The following is a 21,394-nucleotide window of genomic DNA, read 5'->3' on the forward strand; positions in this document are numbered from 1 at the left end:
TTGGGGGGTTCAATGTTGAGTCATTGTATGTGCAGTTTGAAACCCAGGGCTCTGTGCTGTATGTATATGACGTTGTAGCTTGTACCATTGACATTTGAAGAGTTTTTTTTTGCATCTAATTGATGGCAAATGTAAATCCATTTCTGGGCTATTTAAGAGTGCTCTTTTCTGTGTCCAATGGAAGAATAATGTTTCATGCTTTACCCTGAGGAATTTAATGTTTTACAATAATACCATTGGACATTTGCCACATTTGAAGAACACAGCAATCATTTCTCCCATTTCTGTGCCTTAGGAACATCTTGAGTATGCAACTCTTCCATTTTACCGGTACCTGAATCCTCTGTAATTTCAAGAGCTATTTTCTATGACACATCCCATTCCATATGAGGGGCTTAAATGCTTTGACATTCTCCATTAGGACTTAACTATGACTTCTCCCCATCTCTTAACCATTTGAAGAGCTCTTTATTTTACCAGTAAACATTAAATGTAGTAGACTGGCAATCAAAGTTGTTATCTGAAGGATGACTTAAATGTAGTTGAGTGATTACCACCACCTAACAGCAATGCAGCTGAAAGAGTTCTGTAACTGTAAATGTAGCACCCTGACTACTCCCATTCCTGCAATATTTGGAAGACCATTTAGCAAACCCATTGGAGGTTATATATTACTCAAAATAAGTTAAGAAACACACAATTTTTTTCATATGACCATAATTAGCTTGTGGGTACTGCAATACACAGTTTTATGCATGTGTGGGTGTTCTTTAACTAGTTTTGGGTTGTATACATCTACAAGTTGAGCATCCTTTGCTACACCTGATAAATGTCCAGGCAGTTCTTCAGCTGTTCCAAGAGTATCCAGTATTTAAATGTTTGTGAACTAATTTTACTAACATTGGTTTCAGGTTGTTCAGAAGTTAAATTAATATAACACATAATTTGTTGATGATATTTTATCAGTTTCTCATATGCTGTGGTCCTGCAAGGAGTGGTCTTCAGCAACCCATGCTTGTCAGAAGAGGCGACTATTTGGATCAGATGGTCGTGCCGTGTCATCATCTCCCAGTGTTGTAGATCAATGCTCATGATGTCAATCACTGGATTGTCTTGTCCAGACTCGAGTTAGAATGCTGTCATATAGCTGGAATATTGCTGAGTGTGGCATCAAGCAACAATCTTATTCTGTTAATGTGTATGAATATTATGTGAAATTTCCTTTTTTCTCTTATTTTTTGTCATTTTGTCAGTGACTGTTTAAATAATGACTTCTAACTGCTATTATAAACTCTTACATGATACAAAGTTTATGTTTTCAATCACACAACTCTGCCGCTACATTTCAGCTGAAGGTCAAGGACTGTCACATTCACTGCGTTCAGGTATGACAGTTCTCCATTATGTGTTGTTTGGTTGTCCTGTGTCTTGGCAATGATGATAATCAAATCTTTACTCTTTATTGTGTTGTTGAAACAATTGGGTTCTTGTATACTCTAAGATGTCACAAATACTCACTTTTGGGCAGCTGCTCTCTGACGCCACTGTGGAAAACTCCCCTCACTATGAAACCATAAATCTCTCGTGCCGGATCTGAGGAAGCTTTGTTTTCAGTATTAATATTATTTCATACGATAAGCTTATGCCAGATATTTGCCTAGTGTTTAATCATCAGTGGGAGTTTTCCTGGGTGCCGATGTCTTTGGCATCAGATGACCCAACGTCTTATTTAGCATGTTGATATCACTTGTTAGATGTGAATGTATAATTCATGAACTAACATTCATGTATAAGCCATCATTCATATTTCCAGTGTATGAATTTTTGTGTTAAAAGTATTACATACACAACTGTGAAATGTATAAGAACAGTGAACCCTAAAGATGCAATTCGAAAGCCTTGGTTGGAACAGGGCATCCTTTCACAAACACTTAGGTGATCGTAAGTCACTATGGTTACCTTAGTGCAATGTTAAAGAATGGGAGTTAAGGTTAACCTTAGTAAAGGTTGCTTCATGAAAGGAGCCCCAGGTCTCCAGGAATCTATGCTAGACGTAAAACGGGACTAAGTTGATTGTTGGATCATTGTTCATTAAGTCAATCAGTGGATTGTGTGATCCAAACTCAGTTATTTACACCATCATACAGCTGGAATAATGCTGGGTGTGTTCTTAAACAATAAACAGTCTTACAAATGATAATATGGCTAACAAGGTCTAGACAGATATTACATGAAGTTTTTTTATGTAGTTTATTTATTTCAACTGGATGGTTTACTTAAATCTTTCATATCCCTTCCAAATTCAGTGAACATGTATAAATTTTAACTTGTCTGACTTGGATAATGGGGCATCGTGCAAAATCAGTAAAGTGCTTCTCCTAACATGTCATTAATATGTTCTGTAATATAGCTACAAGATGCTGTCTGTATTTATGTTTGCAGCTACTTCAATAACAAACTCTTCTGAAACATGATATTTTTCACAAATACCTCTTTTATAACTCTTCACAAATACTATACTTGCATGTTCACTATTCTGTCAATTTTCAGTTGGCCGAACTGGATCAAAGTCATCATTAATTAGCATTGGTACATGAGAGTTTCACTTTGCTTTGTTTGCTTCGAGCTTGCACCTTGTTGTCCCCCTTGGTTCTCCCTCACAAGCACCTGTTGGGATTGCATAGTGTTCTCTGGAAAACTGATTGCTTGTTGCAAAGCTGCGTGGTCCTACCTTTACTTTTTTTACCATAATTTTCCTAGGGAAGTTGAAAGAATTGTTATGGCATTTGTCATAGGTTTATGGATTGTAAGCAAACGTGTGAGTTAAACCAGTGTTGTAAAGAACTGATATTTAAAGCATCAATGCTTATAGTTTGGTACAATTTCAATCCTTCAATTGAACATCCATAGCAACAGCCACAGATACCTCACATCCTTTCAGGGGGGGAAATAACCCATTGCCTGATGCCCGAGTCCAGTGTTTTTTTCTGTCGGGCAAGCAAATTTGTATATCACACTGTACCGGTGTCCAGTTGACTTTCAAATGTTAATTATGTTCTTTATGTAAAAAATCAACAAGAAAACAGCTGGTATAGTGGAAAAATTATCAGGGCAAGTGATTTTACATGTGCTACTGTACCGGAGTACACTAGCAATTTTAAAGTTATTTCCACCCCTGTCCTTTAGAAGTGAATAGCTCACAAAAATATTAACTTTCATACCACATTATCACTTGACACAAAGATAAAAACACTTTTGTCAGTTTATTGAATGACCAGTTCATATGTTCATTGTTTCGGTTTACACTTTGAAGCGAAGGCTATGAATGGTTTTGTAAGTTTCTTTGTGTAAGGCATCATGTTCTTACTGTGGCTGCAGTCTCAAATCCGTTTTTCACCTCACATATTTCATGTCCGACAGTTGGAGACGTGTTGTCTTTTCAGGAACGACTTTGGTGAAACAGATTTAAACTTCTGTTGTTGTTGACATTGACACGTGTCATTGATATTCATATACCGAACAAGAATGAATACATAAAATTCAAACTGAATTGATACTTTTTGATTAGTTAATAGCCAATGCACATGAAACGGTACTCTAAAGTTTCACTGGTAATTTGAATCCATCTTACACTGTTTCAACAGGCAGTATGGCCCATTTGAATAGTATTGTAAGAAAATACCTTGGACATATTTAATTGAAAATAAACAGTAATTCATAAAAACATGATCTATGTACCATTAGATGATTTTATTACCATTTCTGATGTAATCAGTCACAGATAAATTCTGCAGTAAAATTACCAAAGATCTGCAGAAAGTACGAAACCTTTTCCCAGTGTAAATTGATAAAAATTCATATTGTTTGTGTCTAGATGTTTCAGGTTTGGTTTAATATTTCAACTTTATGTTGTCATAATGCCACAAGAAATTTGAGAAAGCAGAATTATTTATTTCCAATTTTGTTATATTGCAAGATTCATAATTGGTATGTTGAAATCACATGTTAAATGTCTGGGGATCACTTAAATGTGAAATCTGATGGAAATGTTGGAAAATTTTGGTTGATTTGCAAAGGGCAAATTTCATAACCTTTTGTAATTCTGGGTTGGGCCAGACAAATATTATTTCTTGTTTTACCGATCCGTCGGGCATATTTTTTCAAGAATAAGAAAAAAAGTATACATAAATTTTCCTTGCCTGTAAAATAAAATCCTAATGTAAATATATGCGGAAGCGAGAGCTCGCAAGGCAGTTTGTTAGACCCTAAACACCAGTATCTGTTCTCAGAGACATTAAACTGACTTATCTAACCATATTTGTGTTCGAAATCAGTGCTTCAAGCACCTCAGCGAGTGTGAACTTGAAAAATAATGCCTTTTTTTTGCTTTGGTGATCCGTAAAACAAGAAATAACATTGATCTGTTGGTGACTGAAAAGCTAAAGTGCCAAAATCAGTTGTGTTTATATAGACAGTTCTTAACAGTGTTATAGGAAACCTTATAGAAATGTTCCCAGAATGATTTTCTCCCTTTAACATGTTTAGTTTGTGTGTATGTTTGTTCTAACATTTACTAAATGGCTGCATTGATCTTCTGACCCCATGAATCTAAGGAATCAGAGTGTTTTTGAAATAAACAAAGTACTGTTCATCCTCACCGCATGATTGGATGTGTTGGGTGGCCTGGTGGTTTAAGCATTCCCTTGTCAAACTGAAGGCCCAGGTTTGATTCCCAATACATGAATCCCATTTTTGGTGTTCCATGCTCACTTACCCATAAACCCAGGTCACTGGTTGATGATGCTTCACTGACGGAAATATCTCTTTTAAGGCCTTATTTTTCTGAGACTTCTCATAGGTTTGGTTGAAGCATTTCAAATATGACGTTTATCACATAAACAAAAGGAATTTCAGTTAGATCATCAAAATATGTTTATCTATTACGATCTACGGCAAGAAAAATGTTATTTCTGGTCATTTCTAGATCTATACCTTTGAACTATGGGTACAGGTAGGCTATTATGCATCAGTAACATTTATCAGACGTAATGCATTCAAGGTAATTCACACTCAAGGTCATCGTTAACATTTGACCAATAATCAGCCTTATTTGTAAGTACTGGTAATTTATTTGTGGGAATGTTGATTTTAAGCAACTTTGGTAAGCTGAATAACCCTTTTTGAATTTAGGGAATAATATATCTGGTATTTCGCCTTCTGAATGACATAGTTTTCTTGCAACATTGAAAATGTACAGCAGTTCGTTGGTGAGCCACAGTGCTTCTGAGTTGATAAAGCAGATTAATGTACACTTTTGTTCACATTCTAACATAGAATACATGCAAATGTGGTCAGTTTGATAAAAGTTTCCATCAGTTTGCTTTTTTGGTGCTGGCCTTGTTTCAGTAGAAAACTTGATTGCTTTATGCTCCCAGATGTGACATCCAAAAGTGTAATTTTAAAGTGCTTGGTAGTTTAACTGGGAGAAGTGAACAGCTTCTGTCTTCATGGATTGAAATAATATTACAGTGGATCTGTTTTTGTTTGCTTTACAAGTATGCATATTTGTTGTTCCCATGAAAATTGTACTGAAAACAAATCTATATTGTTTTGTTTTTTTTTATATTGTTTCAAATTATTTAGTCATCCTGTGTCAAAAAGAGTCCATGAGGTGTTCATTAGTTTGGATCGGTAAAGAAACATTAATTGAGTAATCATTATTCATCTCAACTAATGTTAACTGATTGATTGATTAAATAATTGATTTGAATAGTGTACGGTGCCGCACACGGTAAGCTGTGGACATGAGCACTTTCTGTTAAGTGTACATATTTCCATCTCAGTATATATTGTGTTTCAGATGACATGCCCAAGCCCTCTCCCAGGGTGAAGAAAGACAAGGTCCGAACTCCAGTTGGGTCCAGGAGTGCCAAGGTGTCTGAACCCTCCAACCTCAGGGTAGGTACCAGTTTCTCTAGTACACTTAGGCCTTTTTTTAAAATTACTTGGTTTGCGGAATTTAAAAAAAAAATTATTAGGTTAGTAGGGAGGGAAGAAAAAAAGAAGAAGGGAATATGGAGATAATATTTGAAGACTTGAGTATATCATACATGCCAGGTGCAGCATGTTCCACAAGTAAAAGCGAATATGTCTGACTAATCAGCTCAGAGAATAACATATTTAAGTTGAATGGTAGGGTGTGGACAAGCAGAGATCTTACACCCACTTACAAGTACTGTTTCAAGGAATATTTGAAAGGTATAATTTGCAATTTTTAAATTTTTTTTCACTTGCTTTGTCTTTTTATCAGGTCAGATGAATATAATTATTTTATTTTTCCCCACTCACTTCACATTTCTGGTCAACGGATCTGTAAACCAAGTTTTTAAAAAAGGCCTTATGATGGCTACAAGGGTACCTCACACTTCAGGTTAGTGTCCTGGGGCCCGTTTCACAAAGCGATCGTAGCGCTTCGACTGTCGTAAGTCTATGTTAAAGTATGGGAGTTACGATCACCTGAGTGCTACGATCGCTTTGTGAAACGGGGCCCTGTAGTACAGACTATGATGGGTACCAGGGTATCTGAGCCCACTAGACTTTGGGGTAGGTGCATGTCCTGAAGTATATGTCCTGAAATATGATGTGTACTATGGTGATTAAATTCCAGACAACATGGTAGGTCCCATTTGTCTAATACAGAGTTGTGATGGGTACCAGTCCTATAGGTTCAGTGAAACAGGATTGTGGCAGTATCTGAACCTTTGACTTTGAAGTCTTAATTGATACGAAGATTATATTGAGATCTCCATGATAGCCTATCAACTAGATCTCTATGAGATTTTAGGGGTAGCCTAGTGGGTAAAGCGGTGACTCGTCCCGCCGAAGACCTGAGTTCGATTCCCCACATGGGTACAATGTGTGAAGCCAATTTCTGGTGTCCCCCGCCGTGATGTTGCTGGAATATTGCTAAAAGCGGCGTAAAACCAAACTCACTCACTCACTCACTCCATGAGATTTTAACACTATGAGCATAACATTACCAAAGCATCCTGACGCCATATTGGCACTAAAATGTCTCTGAGAACCAATTCAGCCTTGCATGATGTGAAACTGCTTTCATGTTCTTCCAGGACTGGACCCACACCAGCTCCAAGGGCTGCTTCTTTATTGATGCTGATGAAGGAGGTCAAATAATCAGTCACCAGTACACACTGGATCTGGCAGACGACACCAATGTCTTCATCACCATGCAACCAAACAGGATTGGAGATGCTGGTAGGTCAAGGTCAATCTATTTACAATGTCACTGCTTCTTACAGGGTGGTAGAAGACTTTATCATGTTCTGATGTCTGTTGTCATATCCAGAAACGTTTACATTTTAAGGTAACAAGGTCAAGGTCATCCTGTGTGATTTAGATGGAAAATTGAAAATACAGTTGGTGTTCCAAACTATTCTGTTACAATACGACAATCTTCCACTGATCTCCTGAAATCTAAAGCCTGTGTGCTTGTTCTGTAAAATGTTTAGGTCAGTAATGGAAAATAAAGACCCTAGCAGTTTGTTTCATCACTGTTACCCAACAGCTGATGTATAAAGCATGCCAGTACCTGACAATGTTACCTTGGACATGTTGGTCCTCGGCTCAGAGACTTGAATGAGTGGCTTCTCTGAGAGGCGCGTGTTAAAGTTGGGGCACTAAGGAAGGATAACAATATATGGATGAAGACCCTCTTTATTACAATAGGAGTGGCGATTCAGTGTAGGTGCCTGTACCGAAATGTTGTCCCTATTGGAATAAGAAGTTGTTCCATGTGTTGTCATCATTCCTCATCCGAGTGTCATCTTACCCCAACTTTGCTTGTAATATCAATCACTGGTTTCTCAGGCCCAGGCTGGATCATTTAGAGTGAGTGAGTGAGTTTGGTTTGTACGCCGATTTTAGCAATATTCCAGCAATATCATGGCAGGGGACACCAGAAATGGGCTTCACACAATGTACCCATGTGGGGAATCGAACCCGGGCCTTCGGCGTGACAAGCGAACACTTTAACCACTAGGCTACCCCACCGCCCGGATCATTTAGAGACGCCAAGGATATGACTTGCATATTGCTGACAGTACTGTAAAAACATCAACTAAACAATATTGCTGACCTTGTCTCCCCTAGGCTTCACTGATGATGGCCCTGTGGACACTGCCGTCTACGTCCTGCGTGAAGGCAGCAGCAGCCACAAAGTGGTCACCTTTACAGAACAGCGAGACAGCAAGGGGGTGAGTTCATGGCATCTCTGGATCTTGTTTCACTGGTGCATAGGAGTCAGGATCTGTAGACTCAAATGACTGCCTCTGTGGTCTAGTGGATAGATTGTCTGCCTGGAGAGTGGAAGGATGGAGGTTAAAGAGTTATAAGATGGTACTTGTTCTTGCCCTGCCTTACACTCAGCTATAAGGGATTTAAACAAGGACTGACTGGCTCAAAGTTGGTATCTCATTGGGGTATATAGGCAATAGTTTGGGCTAGTACAAGCAGCCACTCACACATGAATGCCTTTCACTGTAAGTGCAATAGTAATCACCATTCTTGTTACCTATGTTTTACATAATGTTTTGTCAAATATCTTGGGATCCATGATGCTATCAACAAAGACAACAATGTAGAAGTACATAACTTGTTACTCTCATGCCTGAGGATGGTACTGTATTGGAAATAATTTGAAATATTACTAATTTCACATATGACCTTGTAAGTAAGGATACTTCAGATTCTAGAAAGCTACATTTTATACTCTTGTTTAGTCTTGGTACCAAAACCTGGATAATTTTTATGAAAGGTTGTCTAAGTTTATCAAACAAACCACCTGTTTTGTGGTATCATTCAGAGATACTGTGTGCGGTGTGACCTACCTGCAGGGAAATACAAGCTGGTTCCTTTCACAACTGGCTGCCGACTTTATGAGCGCAGCTCTGGCAGGGAGACGAAGGAGGTGAAGCTCATCAAACAGGACAAGGACGATAAGATTGTGCTCTCTAAGCAATTCAAGTAAGAAAATCGTTTTGATGATGATGATGATGATGATGATATTTTTGAAAGGTCAATTGTCTGATATTACATGCAGACATGAACTTAAGCAACAGAGTATTCTGTTTATGGATTTGACTAACCTTGATAAAAGACTCTTTCAGAAAATGTTATGAAAATTGTTTAAGATTTCAAAAATAATAATTTAAATTACAACTAATTAAGTACATATTTTATATACATGTTACTGTAAAAGTGCGAAGCATAATGTACAGAATTAACACTTAAACTGAAACACTTGGTCACATAAACTGATCATTTCAAGCAAATGTTAATACGAGAAATCACTGTAGGAAAGCCCTGGAGGATATATTTGACATGGCTGACTTGGACGGGAATGGTCTGTTGAGTCGAGAGGACTTCAACTGGTACAACATCCGCACCAGCGGAGAAGAAGTCGCTGATGATGAGTGGGATGTGGTTGAGGGTGAGTAGATGCATTATATAGATGGGTGCCAGGGGGTGAGTGAGGATGGGGTGTTTGAGTGGTCATGTAGATGCATGGGTGATGCAGAGGGTGGGTAGGGTGAATGAGTGGGTTTCTGAATGGCTGCATGGCTAGCTGTGTGAGTGAGAGAGCTAGTCAAGCTGGGGAGTAAGGGTGTGTTATGTTGTGGCTTGCAGGGGCTGTGTGTGTGAATGAGATACACTTGTACTTGATATTGAGAGTGATCATGTAATTGTATGAATTGTTATTGATTGATTGATTGTCGATCCAGCTATATGGCAGCGGTCTGTAAATAATCGAGTCTGAATCAGACAGTCCAGTGAATAACAGCATGAACATCAGTCTATGCAATTGGGATACGATGACATGTAAGCGAGCCTGACCACTGATCCCATTAGTCGCCTCTTACGACAAGCATGGGTTACTGAAGATCAATTCTAACCCGGATCTTCATGGGTTGTATGAATTGTTGAAAATGTTAAACCATACGACCACTTCAGAACATGTCATGTACTTCATAATCTTGAAATGAGAGCACCTGTTGATGATACATTCTAGGCAACATAGAACTGGAAAGAGGCGAGATCACAAAGACTGGATTCATCCACCTCAACCAGATGGAAGCTGAAGACAATGATGGAGACACAGATGACCTCTGGGTTACTCTGACCAGCATGGGCTTCAATAAGAGTCTTGTGTTAACGCAGGTACGATTTACATGCTCCAAAACAACAAAAAACATTATTTTTTCTTATCCTGACTCATGCTTATTTGCTTGTCTTCTTCTTCTGGCGAACCTAGTGGAACACTTGTATCTCCCAATTGAAGTTCCCTTCAATAAAGAATCACTCATTAGTACTCACCACGAGTTACCTCCCTTCTGTAAGCGCGGGAACGAGGGCGCCACCGAAGCCCATGTGCCTCACTCTCTCCTTCTTCGCCCAGTGAGCTGGACGTGAGAGCGCCTGTGTCTCCCAACACACTATATCCTTTATTTATATTTAGTTAGTTCCTCTTATACGTTAGTATAGAGGTATTACTAGTATATTTATTCAATTTGCATTGATTATTAATTGTGTTTCTGCTGTTTATTCACGCTTCGCCGTGATTGTTCAGTAGGCTACATTAATGAAAATTAGCACAGATTGTAAACTACGTTATTCTGATACCGATCCACATTTAAAATGCCCTAGTTGCATTACTCCATGTTCCTTTGATTTCTCGTTGTAAATTGTGTATCAATTTACCAATCTCTGCCTTTGACAAATATTTATGTTCCGTTTATAGACGGAAGGCAGATAAATCTCGTAAACAGATTTCAAACATGGCTAATAGATCGCAAATTAATGTTCCTTGTCAACTGTTGATTAAGGACACGCCACCGGCTGGTGGCATGCCTGAGTTTCCCTCGGCGGATAAGCGTGGGACGCAGTCCGCTATGTCCAAGAAGCGACCTGCATCTCAAGAGCTGCCGTCTTCTCAGTCCAAGTTGAGGAAACCAGCCGTATCATCTCGTACACTGCGTACACCAAGATCTACACCTTCATCTAAAGGGAAGTCAACAAAATCTAATAATTTTGCCTCTGATATCTTACCAGTTACAGAATTAGCATTATATATGATGATGATATGCCAATTATCATTCCAGAAGTTCGCCACAAGAAACGGCCCGTTTCTGCAACTGTCACCTCAGCGCAGATGAACACACAACCGGACATGCCGACACTATCACCAGAAATTTTATCTGAGGGTCCCGTCACCTCTGCAGAGAGACATCCCTCATCAAAGCAGACCGCTTCAGACGACTTGATCAACCAGATAATCAGGGTGATGGAAGACCGCTACAGCTTACAGAGGCCTCAGAGCCACGGGCCTCAGAGCCCACCCCATATTAAGTCATACAGGGCCTCAGAGCCCGCCTTGGCTTCGTGTAGGGCCTCTGAGCCCATAGACGCGCCTCCGCGAAGGGCAACCCTGCCCGGAGTGAGCTCTTTGCATAAGGTATCCCAGGCCGCCTCCGCGAAGGAGCTAGAGCCTCACCTTTTGCAGGAGGCTTCGCGGAGAAGGAGCGCTTCGCCGAGCACGCACCTTGTCATGCACGAAGGGCGTTCTCAAAGCAAGCGCTCATATGTCGGATCGGACACTGACTCCAGACATTCGCGTGGGGACGCGAAGGCTAAGTGGTTCTACATCGCCTAGAAGGCGCTCAGAAGTAACCCTCAACGTTCGAGAAGTCCAGAGCGCTCTGCGGCTATCACCGTTCACGAAGCCCACAGTCTCCGCGAAGGATGTCTTCTCCAAGGTCTACATACACTAGCCACTCGTCAGTCCGTTCTCCTCAGTCCTCACATAGATCTTCTTACAGATCGAGGACTCCGACATACGACCATACGTCAGAGGAGGACGATGGTATCATTTTCTCAGAGGCTGAGATAAGGTATTGGATGGTAAACGAATTACAACTGGCCTCCCCTTCTAAGAACGAGGATGCAGCCCAAACTTACCTGATGAAAGATGATGATGTAGATCATATCACCGTGCCTCCTATGGATCCTATCGCAGCCGTTCCTGCTAAACTGGATACAGCCTACTCCAAATCTACTAAAACCCATCCTACCCATTTACCGTTCTTCAATGCCAAGAGTTTTTATGGACATAATATGGAGCCCTTTTTCAAGACTCAGGAGATTGATGAAAACTTTAAACTTATCAGTGATTCCACGTCCAGAAGTTATAGGGTAGACGATCACAAGATGGCCCAGTTAGATACCATTTCCAGAAGGATGTTCTTCGGACTTAATAGATCTAGGACTATTAACGAGACTCTCATCACTAAGTTCAAGAACTCTACGGATGAGGAGGACAGATGATCTATTCAGCTCTACTTATGCAGAGAAAAGATCAACAATTCCTTACAGACCATCTTTCAGCACTTACTGAAACTACTACCATGACACGTCGGCAAGGATTACTAGCCTCCTGCTCTTGGAATAAACAATTCACAGAGCCCCTGTACACAGCTCCATGGTCTTCACCTTTACTGTTTGGTGGCAACATTAACAAGGTTTCCAAGGAAGTATCTAAAGATTCTAGAGAAGTACTCATGATTAGATCGATGGATACGTTAGCAAAAGTCTTTATACAATCAGCACAGAGGTACTCGGGTAAGTCTAAGTTTTCAGGGCTACAGAGAGCACGGGATAAGAAATTAGCGGCCGCTAATAATCCCAAGGATTCTTTTCGTCGCCCGTACAACAAGTTCAGAGGAGGATCAGCTAGAGGCAGATCATCCAGAGGTGCCCGTGGATTTAAACGATGAAAGTCAGGTTCGGAACGACTGGAGTCTTCCACCCCCAGTCGTCCCAGTACAACCTTCTCAAGTGGGTGGACGTCTACAACTACACTGGGAAAACTGGGGAATACTTCAAGATCCGTATGTATCCAACATCCTTCAGTACGGATATCGTCTACAACTCAAGGCCAAGCCTCCGTTAACAGTCAACCCACCAGGGTTCAACGTTCATCTGGCACAACTACCGATGTTAAGAGAAACAGTTCAGTCTCTACTAAACAAACAGGCCTTAGAAGTTCTCGATCAGTGAAACATCATACCAGGTTTCTACTCCCCAGTTTTCCTAGTGCCGAAAAAGAATTCCAAAGAGACGTATCGTCTCATTTACAACATAGCACATTCAACAGAGAATTTCTATGCAAACCACCAGCGTTTCGCATGATACATTTACCTCAACTCCGTCATCTGATTCGTCCACTAGATTACATGGTAAGTATAGATCTGCAGGACGCATACCTACACATTCCGATTCATCCCAGTTCAAGGAAATATCTGAGGTTTATGCTAGACGGCATACACTACCAATGGAAAGTACTTCCCTTCGGAATCACTTCGGCCCCATGGGTATTCACAAGAGTAACCAAGCCTATTGTCTCATACCTACATCGTCAAGGACTGCGGAATGCATTTTACCTAGACGACGGTATACAGGTGGATCTAGATCCACAGCGTCTCAGACTACAGCTGAACTTAACAATCAAGCTACTAATGCAGTTAGGCTGGTTAGTAAATCTACTCAAGTCGGACCTAGAGCCCACGCAGGATCTGCAGTTTCTAGGTATACGATTCCTTACAGCTCAGAATCGTATGGCAGTCCCGGAGGACAGATGGATCAAGATACAACAACTGATCCCCCAAGCCCTACTCTCTCCGTTACCACTACGACAGTGGCAGAGTCTACTGGGACTACTCACATCAGCTCAAGACTTGACACTCAGAGGCAAGCTTCAATTGCGTCCATTACAAGTCCTCATCAATGCCCATCTCGAGGACCCTCTACCGTTCAGTCTACCAGATTACGTCAAACCAGATCTACTCTGGTGGACCAAGAGATTGAATGTTTGCGCAGGCGTCTCCTTAGTAGAGCCGGAATCGAAAACACATCTCTACGTGGACGCGTCACTAAAAGGTTGGGGAGCCCACCTTACCGGCAGGACAGCGTCAGGCCTATGGAGCATTCAAGAGAGCTTATGTCACATAAATCTGCTAGAGATGCAAGCAGTCATAAATGCCATAGGTCACTGGAGCAACCTGTTACAGAGCGCGCTCAGTTAATGATTCACACAGACAACTCAACAGTGGCGTTTTATGTGAACAAACAAGGGTCAACAAGATCACTGAATCTACTCACTCGATGTTTCAGACTGTTCGAATTAGTCGACAGTCTAAACATACGTATCAAAGCCTGCCACATTCCAGGAGCAAAGAATGTGTTAGCAGACGCTTCTCTCGGCCGCACCAACCGTCGCGCCGACAGAATGGATGCTCCACACAGAGATATTCAATCAGATAATCATGGAAATAGGATCTCCTCTGATAGACCTATTTGCCACCCGATTCAACAATCAACTGACAACCTTCGTATCGCCAGTGCCAGATCCATTAGCCTGGGCAACGGACGCACTAAGCATATCGTGGGAGGGACTAAACGCGTACGCTTTCCCGCCTCCTGCGTTAATCCCACAAGTCTTGCTAAAAATCAGTCAAACGAAGAGCCTCGATCTCATTTTGGTCTCGCCTTACTGGCCAGCGAGAACGTGGTTTCCAGAAGCATTCCGACTTCACGTGTGGATTGTATCAAGGCATGTTTGAATAAGAGAGGTTATTCCACCAGAGCGGCTAAGGCGGTCACGCTTGCACTACGTAACTCTACTCATAACTTGTACGATGACAAATGGCTCAGATTTGTCAATTATGCGGCTAAGAAAGGATTTTCAGCCAGATTTGCTACACATCCTCAAGTGGCAGATTTCTTATGTTTCCTACGTCAAACTAAGAATCTAAAAGGATCTACACTGTCCACTTATCTTGCAGCCATAAGTTCAGTCATAACTATGAGAACGGGCGTCAAATTGACTAAAACACCGGAGTTACTCGCTTTGTTACGTGCCTTTCGATTGGAAGACCAGAAACGGAAGTTTCAAGCGCCAGCCTGGGATCTAAATGTTGTACTTCAACACCTCACAAGTGAGGCTTACGAGCCATTGTTATCTGCGTCATTTCAATCATTGACCCACAAAACCTTATTCCTGCTAGCGTTAGCCACTGCCGCCAGGATGTCTGAAATTCACGCTTTGGATTACGAGAGAACACGATTTGATGATATTCATAACATCGCTCATCTGGGACTTAAGCTGGGATTTTATAGCTTAAAAATCAACTACCAGGTCAACCAGACAGGTTGTTCCATGTCCCAGCTCTCTCTCATCCATACTTGGACCGCAGGATACGATGGACTTATCACTTTGCCCTGTACGTGCACTGAAAATATATCTCCAAAGATCCAAGCAAAGTAGAGGGAAATTCAAAAGATTGTTTATCCCTATATCTACCGCCTCACAGACAAAAGTGTCGCGCACTACCATTTCTATTTGGATCAGAACTGTCATACTAAGAGCCTACAAGGCAGCTGGACTGGACCCTCCAAGTGCTGCTAATCCTCACGAAATTAGAGCACTAGCTTCAACTTTGGCTTTACATGGAAATTGCTCATTGAATACCATTATGGAGGGATGTTTTTGGAGATCCGATATGGTGTTTGCCAACCACTATCTGAGAGATATCACCACCAAGGACGTCTCAGGTATCCACCATTTCGGTCCCATGGTCCTCGCTCAACAGTTGACAGTTCCACGGAGAAGATAAGTCTATCTTGTTGATTTTATACTTATCTGATAACAGTACTAATAGCTACATGCTATCTATATATATTTTTGCTTAAGTTAAAATATTATCTTAAGCTCAGTACTATGATTCTATATCATAATATATATATACCTACAACTCTTACGAGTTTCTACTATTATATATATGTTCAGCTTAAGTTTCTATCCTTAAGCTCGGTCATATGTTCATTTCATAACATGTATTAGTATCAAACTCTCAGTAGTTGGTTACTATTATACAGCTTAAGTTATCATTATACTTTAAGCACAATTATGTTATAGCTTATATATATCCATATTGTAAGCTTACTACTTTGGTTCTTATAAAAGTATTCATTATAAACTATCAACAGTTTATACTATCACATTAATGGCTTTAGCTTAATTAATGTTCTATATACTTTTATTATATTCAGTAAATTGTAATAACCTTCTTTTAAAAGGCAGCTGTTAAATTAACAGCAGGAATTCAGTTCAGTGCCTTCATGAAGTTCCCATAGGGTTTTACAATCATCTCAGTTCAAATCACTAATTAGTAAAATCCAAAGTATATATAATCCCACCTCCTAATCCGTAGGATTCTACAAGCAAATAAGCATGAGTCAGGATAAGAAAAAATATGAAATTTTTAGAGTAAAATTAATATTTTTATACTTATCTTGACTCATGAGGTAAGCCCTCCCGTCCTCCCCACTTAACAGTTTGGATTTCTCGGGAAAAATAAAGTCTTGGGCTCAAAACAAAAAAGGAGAGAGTGAGGCACATGGGCTTGGGTGGCGCCCTTGTTCCCGCGCTTGCAGAAGGGAGGTAACTCGTGGTGAGTACTAATGAGTGATTTTTTATTGAAGGGAACTTCAATTGGGAGATACAAGTGTTCCACTAGGTTCACCAGAAGAAGAAGACAAGCAAATAAGCATGAGTCAGGATAAGTATAAAAATATTAATTTTACTCTAAAAATTTCATATTTCCAGAGTTTGAAACTGATGACTTTTTAAGTCTTAAAGGCCCACTAACAACCGGAAGAACTCTGTTAAAATGATGTCAGTGGCAGAAACAATATCTTTTTCAACACAATTATTCTTCAAGATGTGAAAAACCTGTGATAACTTCTCTAGAAAGCTGAACAAACAGGATAAAATTGTTATGGACATAAAATACATTTTGGTATTCATAAAAGAAACCTAGGGATTTCAGACATTGAAAATGGTGTTATTGTTCCTTTTGTTGAGGAAGGGGCTAACTCTAATGTTTGGCTACATGATATAACATGAAAGGGGATGTTTGTTGAGTTTGAAAATAGATCTAATGTATGTCTTCTCAATGGCACCTCATGTAAATTCCAAAGGGCACACCTAAACATCTTCATGAGTGTCTTTTGGCACAAAAGAGAATGCATTTCTACCTGTGATGTAGGAATTAGGCTGCCAATGTTGTATGATACATGTGATCCTGTCCACAGGCCTGTCCCTTCAAGCTGGACGTCTACACTGAGGACTGTCGTGATGCCAGTCTGGAGGTGGTGGGGCTAGAGACCCAGGCTGTGATGGAGGATGCAGTCTGTGATACTGTCATAGCCAAGGTACAGCATCTGGCATTTTTTACAGATACCCAACACAAATTATGGCACCCGAAGTCAGCGTCAGATTGCTCTTGCATAACAAAGTTTACCATGGTTACAGGAAACAAATGAGTATTTCTTCCTATTTCATCTACCTGTATGAAAAAGAAGCCAAAAACTTTGTATTGATAGTCAAGCTTGTGTGTATAAACTAACTGGGTGATGAATTAGGAAGTGGTTGTGTGATGTGGATTCTATAACACTTGCTCTATTGGTTCTAGAGTGAAGCGTCCAAAGTGAAGGGCATGAAAGACCTCAGCGTCTATACTTACATAGGTGATGCCAGAGCAACAGTCCTTGTGGAGAACCAAGTAAGTCCTACCATCTTCTACCTCAGTGTCCAAATGAAAGTTTGGTATTTAAACTTCAGTGTTCATGTTCATCTTCATTTTTTTACAATACATTATGCAATCAGTGGTAGCTGATGTTATGTTGAATTATATCCAAGTTATCTACCTATACAGGTTGCCAATTTTCTTTTATGAATATTGATGGTAATATCACCATTACAATATTTATGACAAGATATTTAATTAAAATTACATGAGCAAAGTTAAAGTAAGTTCCCTGAAATGAGGATATTGCCAAAAGCGGCTTAAAACTAATCTCACTCACTCACTCTTGCTTGCGTACTTAAATTTAAAGGGCACATTTTTGAAAATGATACACTTGAAACCAGCTGCAGATCTATACCTGATATGGTTTTGTTTGTTTATCACCATAGTCTTACAGCAAGATTAGGATCCAACTGGACTGCAGTAGAAGTAAGAATGTCGTCAGCAACCAGCGAGACCTGAACTACACTCTGACCGTGCCATCCAACACGACTATGGTAGGTGACCTGTGACCTAGCTAATGGGTGTTTCACTAGGAAGGTTTAAACCATGTCACGTTTCTCAGTTTCTTTAGAATTTGAATGTTACAACCTTCCCAAGGTTTGCACTGGCTTATATCTGTTGTTTATCATTTCTCAAGTAGACCAGGTTCTGATTTATTTCTATATGTTATTTCCCAACAGTGCCTGTTCTAAATAAGATTTTACTAGGGGGACTGCTATTTAAGGATATATCTCAATAGTTGTTTCTTAAATTCAGGACTCAATCTGCTCCAGAGAAAACAATGCTGTCTAAATTAATCAGGGCTAGATCTCCCAATGGTATGTACATGACTATGATGTGAACACCTGTGGTTATATGCCTCTTTTTTGTTTCACCAGATCGGTCACCACTTGATACCACGAGACGAGAAGGCAGAATGGATTGTCCGCTGTCAGGAGATCATTATCAGATAATATGACACTGCCTACAAATGGAGCATGTGTGTGACAGTGTTTAAAATTAAGCATGGAAGTCAAGGGCCCTTTTAGTAACACAGATGTCATAATAAAAGTACGAAGATCCCCAGATTCTGACGCAGCAGCAGCAAACATCAAGGACCCTTGACCCCCTTAATTTGGATCACTGTTTACTGATACAGCATTCACACCACACACCACATTGTGTTTTTGTGACTCTAAATATCATAAATGAGGCCGCATTTAACCATTTATTAGATTTTATCCATATTTTCTGTAAATCCTAAGGAGACTTTTCATTGTTTATGTATTTTTGTTGGGGACAAACAAGGCATCTTATGTACGATTACTGTGGACTGATGTTAGTAGATGAAACTTTAATGTTGTGTTCACATATTGTGTACTTCATCAAGTAAAGAAATGAAGGAACACACAGTGCTTTTCTTTGTGATTACTTAGAAACAATAAAAGATGTGGGTGGGGTGTTTGATTATGGGGTGGATGAGGGCAAAAATTCAGTAATTAATTTATTTGGAACCAATAACAGATGTGGGTGGGGTGTTTGATGGTGGGATGAATGAGAGCAAAAATTCAGTAATTAATTTATCATTTTATGGTGTTCTAAGTTCCATTGTGTGGGACAGATTTTTAAAAGAACAACTCTCACTAGATGCTTGATTGGCATTTTAGAAGATGCTATTTGATGAACATACAGATTTTTGTGGGTTACATCTTCTTTTTATTCAAGAATAAAAAGAAGATGTAACCCAGAAAAAATCTCCATGTTCAACTCCGTCACTGTTTACTCGACATCTGCTAATGATACAATCCAGTGTCTGGATGTGAGGTGACTTCTCTAAAGTGTGGTCTTTGTGAGACACAAAATCATAATCTGGATGCTAGTACTTAATTAGGCAGCTCAGAGATCTGTAGTAACTTATTGTTTGAATGTCTGCACAGTAGTGTATGTTTAGGTGAGCAGCCAGATAGAAATCACACATATTATTTCACCCTCATCTCAACAGACTTGTAATACTTCTCAAACAGATGTAAGAATATACTGACATTTGTGTGAATTAGGAATTAGTGTGCCTTTTCAGTGGGGTTGACAGGAGGACCTTTTCTGCAATATGTTGAAATTGAAATATTACATTGTTATTGGCAATGTTTTGGGTAAATGGGATCTTATAAAACAATGAATGTGCAAATTTCATTATATTTTACCTGTCGTGCTTACACTTTTTGTTACCTTCTGTTATTTTCCGTCCAGAATAATATATTTATACTTAGCAAACTTACACCAACTGCAAAATATATTGTACATACATGGGCGGATCCAGGATCCCTCAACCCCCCATTGGCTCTGCCAACGCAAAAAAATCTTCAATGTGGTCTTAAGTCATTTTCAAAGGGGGTGGGGGGTGGGTTCGAACCCCCCCCTCTGGATCCGCCAATGACATAAGATTCTATAGCTTGAGGTCAATGAACCCAGAGGAATGCTGTAATAAATGGTTCACCAATTCAGATAGTGTGTTGTCATACATCAGAGACCTTTGTGGCCTCAGTTTTTATACAGTGTGAACTGGTGCATAATCAAAACCATGTGGTATATTTTAATTGTTTGGGAACAGTGTGATAAGGGCAAAACTATATACCTTTGCATTGTTTTCTTAGGCCAGACCAATTTTATTTCTTGTTTTACAGATCCGCCGGTTGTATTTTTGCAGGAATAAGAAAAAAAAGAAAAGAAATTAATTTTCCCCACTCAAAAAATAAAATCCTAATGTATTTATTTGCCAAAAATGTAAACTTACAAGAAAAGTTTTTTTTAGAATGTAAATTGCCAAAAGTAAAATACTTTTAGTATTTAAAAGGAATATTACTTTGACTGGTGATTTATAAATATCTTTTTCCCCTCCTGCCTTTAGGTTTTCTTGGGTAAAAAATCTGTAAAACAAGAAATAAAATTTGTTTTGCCTTATGAGAAATAATTTCAGATCATCAGGAAACTTAACACTTTGCTGAATCGAGTATATTGTATGTGAAATGTGAAAATATTTCCAATCCTCTACCATTTTCAAGGTTACCTTTGATATTTATAACTTTCAAAAAGCAAAACCAGTTTTGTCCAATGTCATAACTTTAGAAGGATATTTAATGACTATTTCTACAACATCCATTCCATTTTACATCATGTCTGTGATAGTATGCAACAAGAATAATTAAAAATACAGGGATGTAATCTACAGCATAAATTGTTTCACTTCTGTGTCCACTGTATGTTCTAGTTTTTCTTGTTGCTGGATAATAAATAATATAAGTAATAAAATTTAAAATCATGAAAAGTTGTGTTTGTGTTATTTTATATGAGCGAGTGAGTGAGTATGGTTTTACACCGCATTTAGCAATATTCCAGCAATATCATGGCGGGGTACACCAGAAATGGGATGTAAATATGAAGTCATCTGATACAGGGCTACCAGAGACTGATGTGCCTTTCAAGTTCTGCGATAGTTTTTTGATAACTGGTTTGTCTAATTATTTTCTAATAAGGTTTGATAGCATCGTACATCATAGACATGCATCATTCTGGGCTCTTGTAACACATAAAGCTGACACACTATGATCACAGGAGTCTCCTGAGTAAAACAAGGAAATGTTCCCTATAACTCTTCCTGGTCAGACTGTCCTTGTACCTTATGCTTGTCCAAAGAC

At 39.5% G+C, this 21,394-nt stretch overlaps 1 protein-coding gene across 8 annotated transcripts in view; it reads left to right on the plus strand.

The window, feature by feature from the left end:
- LOC124258647 (EF-hand calcium-binding domain-containing protein 7-like) overlaps positions 1 to 20,453 on the plus strand; it is a 55,216-nt gene extending 34,763 nt beyond the window's left edge. For 5 of the 8 annotated variants that reach the window (XM_046692753.1, XM_046692823.1, XM_046693011.1 and 2 more), the window contains 12 exons: positions 1,350 to 1,385; positions 2,551 to 2,589; positions 5,861 to 5,958; positions 7,131 to 7,275; positions 8,170 to 8,273; positions 8,882 to 9,042; positions 9,375 to 9,508; positions 10,088 to 10,236; positions 17,227 to 17,346; positions 17,607 to 17,696; positions 18,110 to 18,217; positions 18,602 to 20,453. In XM_046692753.1, the coding sequence (XP_046548709.1) occupies positions 1,350 to 1,385; positions 2,551 to 2,589; positions 5,861 to 5,958; positions 7,131 to 7,275; positions 8,170 to 8,273; positions 8,882 to 9,042; positions 9,375 to 9,508; positions 10,088 to 10,236; positions 17,227 to 17,346; positions 17,607 to 17,696; positions 18,110 to 18,217; positions 18,602 to 18,676 (1,259 nt within the window). In that variant the 3' untranslated portion in view covers positions 18,677 to 20,453. The remainder of the gene's footprint in view (positions 1 to 1,349; positions 1,386 to 2,550; positions 2,590 to 5,860; positions 5,959 to 7,130; positions 7,276 to 8,169; positions 8,274 to 8,881; positions 9,043 to 9,374; positions 9,509 to 10,087; positions 10,237 to 17,226; positions 17,347 to 17,606; positions 17,697 to 18,109; positions 18,218 to 18,601) is intronic. The other 3 variants (XM_046692960.1, XM_046693076.1, XM_046693224.1) reach the window with 1 other exon arrangement.
- The last annotated feature ends 941 nt before the right edge of the window (positions 20,454 to 21,394 follow it).

The sequence above is a fragment of the Haliotis rubra genome, unplaced genomic scaffold, assembly GCF_003918875.1.
Source record: "Haliotis rubra isolate DU_JTF1 unplaced genomic scaffold, ASM391887v1 Scf10, whole genome shotgun sequence".
NCBI lineage: Eukaryota > Metazoa > Mollusca > Gastropoda > Lepetellida > Haliotidae > Haliotis > Haliotis rubra.